Raw genomic sequence first — 11,385 nt, 5'->3', positions numbered from 1 at the left:
GCTTCCTTAAATCGGAAGAACCAAATCTTGAAGTAATTGCTTTTTTAAAAAGGGTTCTTAAAAATTCTAACATTTAAAAAAATTATCAACCCATTTGAGATTTAATTTCTGGATTTTATAAAAATGGGCATTCACATGGCATTTTGCTTATAATTTCAGAGAATTAAAAGACCTCCTTAATATCTGTCACATAATGAGCATAAACTGGTCATTTGGAATGGTGAGGACAATCAACTGAGAACAATTTAAACATTAGTTGTAGAACCAAACTCCTTGGCTCTATACTTTCTATTAGGACAATCCCTGGTAAGGACTCCAAATTAAGTTATTTCCCATGAATTATAACAGAAAGAATCTCTATAATGTGTCTATAAGAACATTGTAATGTAAATTGTAATTGCATGCTTAGACAAAAGATGCTAATGGCAATTGTGGTTTACCAGCAAGATCCAATTAGCTGGCATGAGTCAATTACCTTTGACTGCTGGCTTACACCAAAATTCAGGACGTAAACCATTGACAAAAGAAGTATATCTCCATTCAGAGAAAACTTTGCTAAATCCTCAAGACTTTTCATATTTGTATTTCCCACAATTCCTTTTCTAACTGAGATAAATATGGTCTTGGAGGAGAATGTTTATATACTTTAAATTTAGAAATTAATAATAGATCCTTAATTATCCTCATATATCTAGATATTCATGAGTTAAACTTGTTGATATACATGTCTTTCTATATGGACTTTGTATCTACATGTGGGCAATGAGTTCTGTAATTTTACTGCCATGGTACAATGTAACTCAACTCTTTAAATTTATTATTCATTTACCTACACTTATTATTTCTAATTTCAAGTTTTGTTCCACAGTTTAGCATGCTGTGATTATGTAAATTAGCAAAGAGAGTAATTATAAATTCATCCAGCCAGAGAGAACTTAGTTTTGCCAATTCCTTTATTGAGTGCCTCTAAGGGCAAAAGAGAATATATTAGTATCCTGAACTGTAAAGACAGAGACTGTAACAGGGAAAAATCTCTTTTAATATGCATACTTTATTTTAAAAAACCTACTTTGCATTTTAGTGTATAAATATATTGATCTAGACAAATGAAAGATCTAGTAAACTAAAAATGTATTACATTGAGTACATGAATAATTGTACATTACTTAAAACAAAGGTGATAATCACATTCAACATATATTTAGTGGAGAGGCTGAGTTCTGCCTTGGACAAAAGTAATCAGAGGAAATCGTCATAACACTCAAAGTGAGGGTTACTTTCTCAAACCCAGAGCACTTAGCTCTGTATCCAAACTTTTGATTCCCCAATAGGTAGTACAAAAACTGTATATGATCAACAAATGGAGACTCATCACACTAGAAGACAACTCAGCTACGATTATTTCTTATGCAATCATGCCCTTTGGTATTCTTTTGACATTTAAATAAGCTCTCCTTTAATATCTTTATTTTATTACATTATATTTCCTATAATAAATATTTCAACATTCCTATAAATCAGCATATCAGGAACTTGTGCAACTGAATGACCTTTATTCATTCTGTGTTTTAACAAGGTGCCCATATTTGTTATATGGCTTTTTGGGTACCCTGAAAAGAACCATGAAAGATTGGAGATTATACCTTCATGGACACTGAAGCCTCAATTTAAGGAGTATGGAATAAACTGGGTTCCAGTTACCTTACAAAGGAATAGAGTAAGCCAATGCCACATGAATAGAATTTACCTGGACAATACACCATCTAACTAGAAACAGAGCTCATAAGCTACTGATGTTTTTTTTTTCCTAGGAATAAATTAAAAGAGTGTCAGAATCTTTCATTTATGTAATATGAAATATTTAGGAAAAGGAGAGTGACCCCAAAGAACTATAACTTGTAAAAGCTTATTTATCTATTTTTAAGGTGGACATATATTTCTAACTTTTATTAAGTTTTAGAGAGATAGAGGAAGAGAGTGAAAAAGAAAGAAAGAGAGAAACATAATTTGTTGTTTCACTTATTTATGCATTTGCTGCTTGACTCTTGTATGTTCCCTGAGAGGAGATCGAACCTGCGAGCTTGACATAACAGGACAATGCTCTAACCAACTGAGCTACTCAGCCAGGGCCAAGAGCTGATTTATTATCAGTCAATCAAAACATGTTAAAATCTGCCTTGGCTATATCTCCTGCCATATCAGGACATTGTCAATAGATGTCACATATTGTTACTTGTTTTCACATATTATAGAATGACATAGCTATTTTTATTATTTAATAGTGCTTTCTTCTAGACTGTAGAGACATTTTATTCTTTATCATATGACTTATGTTTGGTGGTAATCTCATCATTGTTTGATAGATTAACTAACGATATTTTGGAAGTGCTTTTTTTCCTCTTCTATCCTATTTCATGTAACTTGTTGCATTTTCTCATCACTGCTTTTCATCCTCTTAATGAATGGAGGATCCTTAGTGATAGTTTGGTTTCATTCCTGATATTGGTAATTTTTGTTTTCTCTCCTTTTATCTTTGTCAATTTTTCAAGAAATTTATCAATTTTATTGATCTTTTTGTTTCACTGATTTTCATGATCCTTTCTTATTTTTAACTGTATTCATTTTGACGTCTATCTTTATTCCCTTCCTTCACCTTTCTTTGGGTTTATTTTGCTTTTCTTCTAGTATCTTAGGGTGGAAGTTCAGATACTTGATTGCTATTTTTCCTTTGTTTTCTGCTTGTTCCATTATTATTTTTAATTAGTTTATTTGCCATTCCAGCCTTCTCTTAATTTATTGAAACATGTTTAGTATTCTATGTTGATGCATATGGTTTAATTTTCAAGTGTTTGGATATCTTCTTTATTTATTTCTAGTTTATTTCCATTATGGTCATGGAACAGTGTTTGTATGATTTAAATTCTTTTACAGTTTTCAAGGTTTATTTTATGACCTAAGATACAATATCTCTTGGTAAATATTTCAGGCGTACATGAAGATAATATTCTGCTGTTGGTATGTGCTTTGTTCTGTAAATGTCAGTTAGATTCAGCTGCTGATAGTGTTTTTAGTTCTTCTATATCCTTGCTGGTTTTTTGCCAGTTAGTTCTATTACTGACAGAGAAGTGTTGAAGCCTCCAAATAAAATTGTGGATTATTTGACTGCTGCTTTAATTTCTATCAGTCTTTTAATGCATTTGAATCTCTGTCTAGATGTGTATACATAGACTTATTATATCTTCTTGGCAAACTGACCCTTTTATCACTAAGTATAATGCCTTTTTATACCTGAAAAATTTCTTTTCTCAAATCTAATCTATCTGATATTAATGGAGCCACTTTATCTTTTTTATTAGAGTTTGACTGGAATACTTTTCTCCATTTTTCTTCTTGTAACTCACTTATTATATTAGATACAAAGTGAGTTTCTTGTAAACTGCACACAGTTTGGTACTACATCACTGTCTATTTTTTAACTACTGTGTTTAGATATGTTGCATTTAAAGTGATATTGATATGTGTGGTTTAGGTCCACCATATTATTTTTTGTATTCTGCTTGTTCCATTATTATTTTTATTAGGTTATATGTCATTCCAGCTTTCTCTTAATTATTGAAAGATTTTTAGTATTCTATATTAATGTATTTATTATTTTGGGGTACAGAGGCAGATTAAGGTCAGTTGAGGCCCAGGGCGCAGAAGAAAATATTGGGTCCCTTATAAAAAAGAGATAGGAAAAATAAAAATACATGTTAACCATATTTTTCAATAAATAAAAAGTATAAAGTTGGGGTTTTGCGGGGCCCTTCAGAAGTCAGGGCCCAGGCCCCGCGCCTGGTGCACCCGCCTTTAAATCTGCCTAGGTTTGGGTACTCATAGATGAGTTTAAGAAAGTCAGGAGATCCTTTGTAGAGGTGGTTCGGAGCAGTTTGGTTCCTTGCGACTTTCGAAGTAGTGCATTCTGGCAGGGTGCAGTGGAGCCTCTATAAAGAAGCAAGAGGTTGGCATCTTCGATTGAAACACTTTGAGCTGGGCAGTGGCAGCAGCTAGGAGTCATGAGCGACAGCGGCAAGCAGAACTAAGATGAGAGGGAATCCCGTTCTGCTTCCAGAAGAGGAAGTGCTCATGGATCTGGAAAATCTGCAAGGCATGTCCCTGCAAGGTCCCGTTCCAAGGAAGATTCCAGGCGTTCCAGATCAAAGTCCAGGTCCAGATCTGAATCTAGGTCTAGATCCAGAAGTTCTCAAAGGCACTATACAAGGTCACGATCTTGGTCTTTGCTCCCTTAGACGATCGTATAGCAGGTCTTACAGTCGAGATTATTATGAAAGACGTCATAGCCACAGTAATTCTCCCATGTCTACTCGCAAGCGTCACGTTGGGAATCGGGCAGATCCTGATCCCAGCTATTGTCTTGGGATGTTTGGATTGAGCTTGTACACTACAGAAAGAGATCTAAGAGAAGTCTTCTCTAAATATGGTGCTATTGCTGATGTGTCTATTGTATATGACCAGCAGTCTAGATGTTCAAGAGGATTGGCCTTTGTATATTTTGAATATGTTGGTGATGCCAAGGAAGCAAAAGAGCGTGACAATGGAATGGAGCTTGATGGATGTAGAATCAGAGTTGATTTCTCTATAACAAAAAGACTACATCCCCCAACACCATGCTGTCGTGATTACTGTGACAGAGGATACAATCGAGGCTATGATAATCGGGACTACTATAGCAGGTCATACAGAGGAGGAAGTGAAGGAAGTGGAGGAGGAGGATGGAGAGCTGCTCAAGATAGGGATCAGATTTACAGAAGGCGTTCACCTTCTCCTTACTATAGTCATGGAGGATATAGATCACGTTCTAGATCTCGATCATACTCACATCGTCGCTATTAAAGCATGAAGTGGAAGACTTCCTGAAACATGCTCTAGAGTTTGGATATTGTTTGTGGACAATATTTTTTATTGTCTCCTGTTTAAAAAGTGGACAGTGCCTAGTGAAAGTTAGGTGACTTTTGCACCTTTAATGATGACTACTTTTGGTGGAGTTGAAATGCTGTTTTCATTCTGCATTTGCGTAGTTCAGTGCTTTGTTCAAAGTTAAGTGTTTTCAGAAAAGTATGTTTTGCATGTATTTTTTTACAATGTAAACTTTGCTGAGAAGTTTCTATTGTACAAAACTTCATTTAAAAGGGTTTTCTACTGAATCCAGGGTATTCTGAAGATCGAAGTCTGTCTATAAAATGCTACAAAATGGCAAAAAGCAGCAATAAAGTTTGATTTTTACTCTTCTTTCTAAAAAAGAAAAAGGAAAAAAAGAAAGTCAGGTCTCAGGCTTCAGAACAGCCTTCACCACACTGGATACCGTGGTCCTGTCCTTGAATTTCTAATGTCTCATGCATCTATCTGTCCCAGTTTTCAGCTTGGCTGTTTAACCACTTGTTCACAGCCTGATCTAATTTTATATGGGGCCACCAGGACAACTTCACCCCCGGAGCCAGAGTTGCAAGCACCATGGAAATGAGAAATGCAATACTATTGTGAGCCAGGTAAAGCCCCACAGTTCAGTTAGAAGCAGACTCCCCTGGGAGAATATGGCCCCCCAGCCAGTCATGGTTTCTAAGACATAACTTACAGACAACAGTGTGGTGGTTACCAGAGGGAAAGTAGGGTGAAAGGAAGTAAAAGAAGGCATATAGGGGATAAGTGGTGATAGAAGGAGATTTGACTCGAGATGGGGAACACACAATACAATGTACAGATGATATATTAAAGAATTGTACACCTGAAACTTATATAATCCTATTAACCAATGTATCCCAATAAATTTAATAAAAAAAGAAACTAAACAAAATTTAAAAACTTTAAAAAGAATTTACTCTGTGACACTCAATGGCCAACACCAATAATAAGCAGCTCAAAAACAACTATTAAAATCCAATATAAGTGAAATCAAGTACACTAATTCAGCAGAAGAAAAACCAGAGGATTGAGTAATAATGAATGGAAATATCTAAAGAGAAGTTACATACGTTGGAAGAAGCTGGCCATATGAGATAATGCTGACCACTAGAAACCAAAGCCTCAAAACATGTGTAATTAATTCTTTTAAATTAAAATATATAAGTATAAAATATAAACCCAAACACCAAAGGCTGAGTCTAGTTTTCCAGAATTGGCTGAGAGCCTATAACTACTTACTTTTTGCAGAAACTCTCCTTATAATACAGATAATTTAACATCTGAGTGAACATTGAATTGAGAATTATTTCAAAATATATTGAAAATTTAAAGGACATTATGGTGTGTGATTTTACATGATGAGTATATAGGCAAAGTATAATGACAGCTTTTGGAGAGACTAGATAAAAAATATTTACTCCTCTAACTCCAGCAAAAATCTATTAGAAATGGTAAATATATATAGTAATGTTTCAGGGCACAAAAATCAATATACAATTTTTTTAAATTTCTACACTAACTGTAAAAGATTTGAAAAATAAATTAAGAAAACAATTTAATTTACAAGTACAACATCAAAAAATAAAATAAAATACCTACAAATAAATTTAAGCAAGTAGGTGAAAGACCTATACACTGAAAACTATAAGACAGTTTAAAAGAAATTGAAAAAAACACAAATTAATAGAAACTTATTCTGTGTTTATGGTTTGGAAAAATTAATATTGTTAAAATGTCCATGTTACCTAAAGCAGTCTATAGATTCAATGCAATCCCAACCAAAATCCCAATGGCATTTTTCACAGGACTAGACCAAAATATATATACATATAAAATTTGTACAAAACTACAAACACCCCCCCAAAATAGCCAACATTATCCTAAGAAAAATAGAACAATGCCAGAGCTTTCACACTTCCTGATTTCAAACTATACTACATACAAATCAGTAACCAAAAAGAGTATGATTTGGCAGAAAATCAGACACATGGATCAATGGAACAGAATTGAGAGCCCAGAAATAAACTCACACGTATATGGACAACTGGTACTAAAGTGAAGAACACATGATTAAAAATAAATAAATAAAGCAAAGTCTTTTCAATAAATGTTATGGAAAAACTAGATAGCCACATGCAGAAAAATGAATGTAGATTACTATCTTACACCATACAAAAAAATCAAATCAAAATGGATTAAAGACTTTAATGTAGGACCTGAAACCATAAAATTCATAGATGGAAACAGAGGTGGTAAGCTCCTTGACATCATCTTAGCAAGTTTTTGTGAATTTGGCTCCAAGGCTAATGAAGATGAGCAAAAGTAAAGAAATGGGACTATATTAAATTAAGAAGTTTCTTCACAGTGAAGGAAACCATTAACAAAATAAAAAGGCCACCTACCAAACAGGAAAAGATATTTTCAAATTATTCTTTTGATAAGGGGTTAATATTTAAAATATATAAAGGACCCATACATCTCAACATCAAAAAAATAAGCAACCCAGTTACCAAATAGGCAGAGGATCTGAACAGATCTTTTTTTTATAAAGAAGACATACAGGTACATGAGAAGATGTTAAATATCACTAATTATCAGGGAATGCAAATCAAAACCATAATGAGAAATCACCTTACACTTGTTAGAATGGCTATCATTAAAAAGACAATAAAACAAGTGTTGGAGAAGATAGGGGAAAAAGAAAATACTTGTACACTACTGATGGCAATATAAATATGGAAAACATTCAGGTTCCTCAAAAAAATTAAAAAAGAGCCTCCATATGAACTAGCTATTTCACCTCTGGGAGATTATCTAAAGAATATAAAAACACTAATTCAAAAAGATATATGCACCTTTATGTTCATTGCAGCATTATTTATAATAGAACACTACTGCGCTATAAAAAAAAGGTGAAATCCTGTCATTTTTTTACAATATAGATGGACCTAGAGGATGTTATGCTAAGTGAAATAAGTCAATCGGTAAAGAAAATATTATGTAATTTCATTCATATCTGGAATAAAAAATAGACAAAGAAAACAAACTCATAGTGGCAGACAAGAGATCAGTGGTTACCAGAAGGGAAAGGAGTGGAAACAGAGAAACTGGTAAAGGAGGGCAATTTTGTGGTGATAAACAGAAACTAGAATTTTGGAGGTGAGAACTATATAGTATATATAAATGTCAAATTATACTGTTGCACACCTGAAACTTGCATATGTTGTAAACTAATGTTACCTCAACAAAGAAAATAAATAAAAACACTCTAAAAAGTTACTCTGAGGAAGTGTCTTGGCTTAAACAAACACTAACAGTACTTAAAAAACAACAACAAAAAAATCTAGTGAAAAATCTCCAAGTCAATCTGGGAACAAATAAAAAAGTATAAGAATAATTGAAAGGTGGAATTCAATGTAAATGTTACAAGTTTTATGGAGGGTATTACTAAACTCTCAGATGGAAAGCAGTCCACACAAAGCTAACCAATGAATAGAAAAGCTCAGGTCATCTCAACATTGCAGCCCAAGTAGGAGCCTTAACCACTACCACCTACGACCTGCAAAAAAAAAACATGGCGGTTCTACAGAAAGAGATTCCAGAAAAGAACTTGGAGAGAAAGAGCAGAAAATACCAGAACTTAAAATACAGTAGTACAGAATTCAAGATGATAAAAAATTAACAAAATAAAACAGTTAAAGCCTCATTAAACTCTTATGTTTCAAAAAGATAGTTCAAGTAAATCTTGTCTCCTTTGTCTTTTGACTCTCCTATTCATTCCTGCTCCTGCTTCTTTGACCCGTTTTGCACCTCAGAAAACTAGAATTAATGGTCTTAGGTGGTGAGTGAGGGTGGATAAATAGGGACAGTTAAATTGGGAGCCTTTCTTATGACCTTGATTGGGGTTTTTGTTTGGGGCTTTTTATTTTGTGGGTGGGTTTTTTTTTTAATTGTTGTTGTTGTTTGGTGGGGTGAGCGGTTTGTTTTTTTATAAGTTTTCTTCTCTCCACTGAAATCCCACACCAGTGTTTGCATTTATAATGTGGCCTAGACCAATGTGTGGTTTTGTTTTGTTTTTCTTTTTGGCTTCCCTTGAGAATAAATGATATGGAGAGAACTAAAAAAAAAAAAAAAAAAAAAGAAAGAAAAGAAAAATAAATAACTTTTTCTGGTGAGAGACACCAACTGCCAACCTGCAGATACATATTAAGACAGGTAAACCAAAATATGGTTCTGCTTCAAAGACAAGCTCCTAGAAGATGTGTTTATCCAATATTTTCAGAGAGATGAGCTCTAAGCTAAGAGGTCTACACATTTTATCCCCATCAATGATGTGCACCCTACAACTTTTTTCTCCCTTTCTAATGAAAAACATAGATCTGTGCTAAAAAAAAAAAAAAAAAATTAAAAAAAAAATTAAAAAAGGTCTTCATCTGAACCAGTAGAGGATCTACCATGGATTTTGGAACTCGGGCAGCTATAGCATCTCTTTGACTCTGAAGAGTGATATGTGTTATAATCATGTGCCAAATCTCAGACCATGGCCACACATGCTCATTATCAATTTTGCATAGAAGAATTCGGGCTGCCTCAACTATGCAGATCTTATAGATCTCCACCTCTTTCTCCACCTCTGATTCCATCTGGGCATTATAATTTAGAGACCTCACTTGGGTTTTCACCTTGAGTAAGGGACTTGCCTTCTAGTCTTTGAGTGTATGGATATAGACTATACCTTAGAAATTCAACTCTGATTGTTGCTGTTGCAGAAAAAAGGAAAGTATCCATCACACATGAAGACCACTTTAAGTTTTGAAATTCTATATATTCACCTACCTATTATAATTCATATCCTGTAGTTTATATAGAGAATTATTTAGAAATTACAATAAACACACTTAAAATATATGGTTATTTTGTTATATATTTAAATTTTCTATTGTTTAAAAATACTGAGAATCATTTATTCAGAATTAACATTATTTTTATGAACATTAAATAAAGCTACATACTTAGTTTCTAATATATCTTATATATGATTTTTTGTATTAAAGATGCAGATTTTATTTGTTACTTGTACCTTAGATAAGTGTCTGTAATCTTATTTTCCAGTTATTAAAATATCTCAACTATTGTATTTACCATAGGTACATTACCTTTTGCTCTTTGCTTAAAACACATTACAATAAATAAAGAGTATTTGTCTTCTAAGTCATAATCACACGTTATGAAAAGTTAGTGTACAAAGCCTCAGATGTGAAATGATAAATATAAAGAGCAAATGATCCTTAATCACCTCCTTGTAAATGTTTATGGGAAAGAGCACTGCAGGCTTAATGTGTGAATTCTTTGTTCCCTTTACTACAATCTCTGGCAAAATTGTTGTTAAATAGCTTTGCTAAACTGCCCCATTTACAGCACATGTTCTTGTATTACTGCCATTTCTTCACCTGATGGAGCTATACATTCCCAGATATGTGCTGAAATAAAACCTATCCCTGTAACTACAGCTCTATGGCCAAGTTGTCAAGTAATTTGTTTCCTAACCATTACACCATCCAAGGGAATATGCTTCTTTGAGCTTTTCTGAGCCAGGCCACAGTATAAGAAAATGGAAACTTTAAAGATAATCTTTGAGATTCCTAGAGGTACATACAGCATTGTCTGTTGTACACATTCATGTTAGAATAAATAAAAAACAAGACCATACAAAGAATATTGTAGATATTAAACTTTAACTTACCTCTTTATCAAATATAAAACCAAATTCTGCTCAAGGATACATGCTTTTACTATACCATATGAGTCTCTTCTATCATATTTATTCAGATATAACTTATATTAATAGGAGAACATTTTGTTGACAGAATATTTCAAAAGGACCTGTGGACATAGTATCTAAAAGCCAGTAAAATTCTACACAGTTACTATTGAGAAGAATTATTTTTATTATACCTAGATGTACAATCTATTTAGCTTATTATCTTTAAAAGTATTTTTTCTTTCAAGCTTTCTATTTATGTAAACTTTTCAAATAAAAGCAAAGCTGGCTATATTGCAACCTAAATATAAAGGTAACTAATTAATTACCATTCTTTACTCTAACTTAAGTTTTCAGGGCACTTTATCTATATACAGCTTCACATAATGTCAATCACTTCTTACTGGTCTGCCAAAATTTAAGTATATATTTACTATATTTTCTTTGGGCTAGAGGTAATCCTGGTGGTGTGGATTCTTTAGAAAAAAAATTGTTCATAAAAATCAGTGACAGGGCAAGGTCTGGAAAATATAAGTCTTCCAGTATTCATGAAGGAAGGATTTCAGTACAAGAAATCAAGTACTTACAAACAGTTGCAAGGGATGTAGGAGCAAAATTCAGTGAAGGACATCTCAGGTTTGCCTTCTAAACCGTGTAGATGAGGG

At 33.3% G+C, this 11,385-nt stretch overlaps 1 protein-coding gene across 2 annotated transcripts; it reads left to right on the top strand.

Moving 5' to 3' along the window:
• The first annotated feature begins 4,341 nt into the window (after positions 1–4,341).
• LOC150010078 (transformer-2 protein homolog beta-like) lies at positions 4,342–4,893 on the top strand. 2 transcript variants are annotated; one of them, XM_090279276.1, is made up of 2 exons: positions 4,342–4,672; positions 4,706–4,893. In XM_090279276.1, exons 1-2 carry the CDS (start codon positions 4,357–4,359, stop codon positions 4,891–4,893), a joined length of 504 nt encoding a protein of 167 aa, XP_090135402.1. In that variant the 5' UTR covers positions 4,342–4,356. The 2 variants fall into 2 exon arrangements, with proteins under 2 accessions (XP_090135402.1, XP_090135401.1); XM_090279275.1 differs by having other exon boundaries at positions 4,342–4,893.
• Positions 4,894–11,385: the final 6,492 nt, after the last annotated feature.

The sequence above is a fragment of the Furipterus horrens genome, unplaced genomic scaffold (assembly GCF_987537825.1).
Source record: "Furipterus horrens unplaced genomic scaffold, mFurHor1.1.pri manual_scaffold_5, whole genome shotgun sequence".
NCBI lineage: Eukaryota > Metazoa > Chordata > Mammalia > Chiroptera > Furipteridae > Furipterus > Furipterus horrens.
The sequence above is the reverse complement of the archived record's forward strand: the minus strand, read 5'-3'. Positions and strand labels throughout refer to the sequence as shown.

What these genes read in the sequence shown, in the direction of transcription:
- LOC150010078 (XM_090279275.1), top strand. Translation starts at nt 4,357, where the DNA reads ATGTCTACTCGCAAGCGTCACGTTGGGAATCGGGCAGATCCTGATCCC.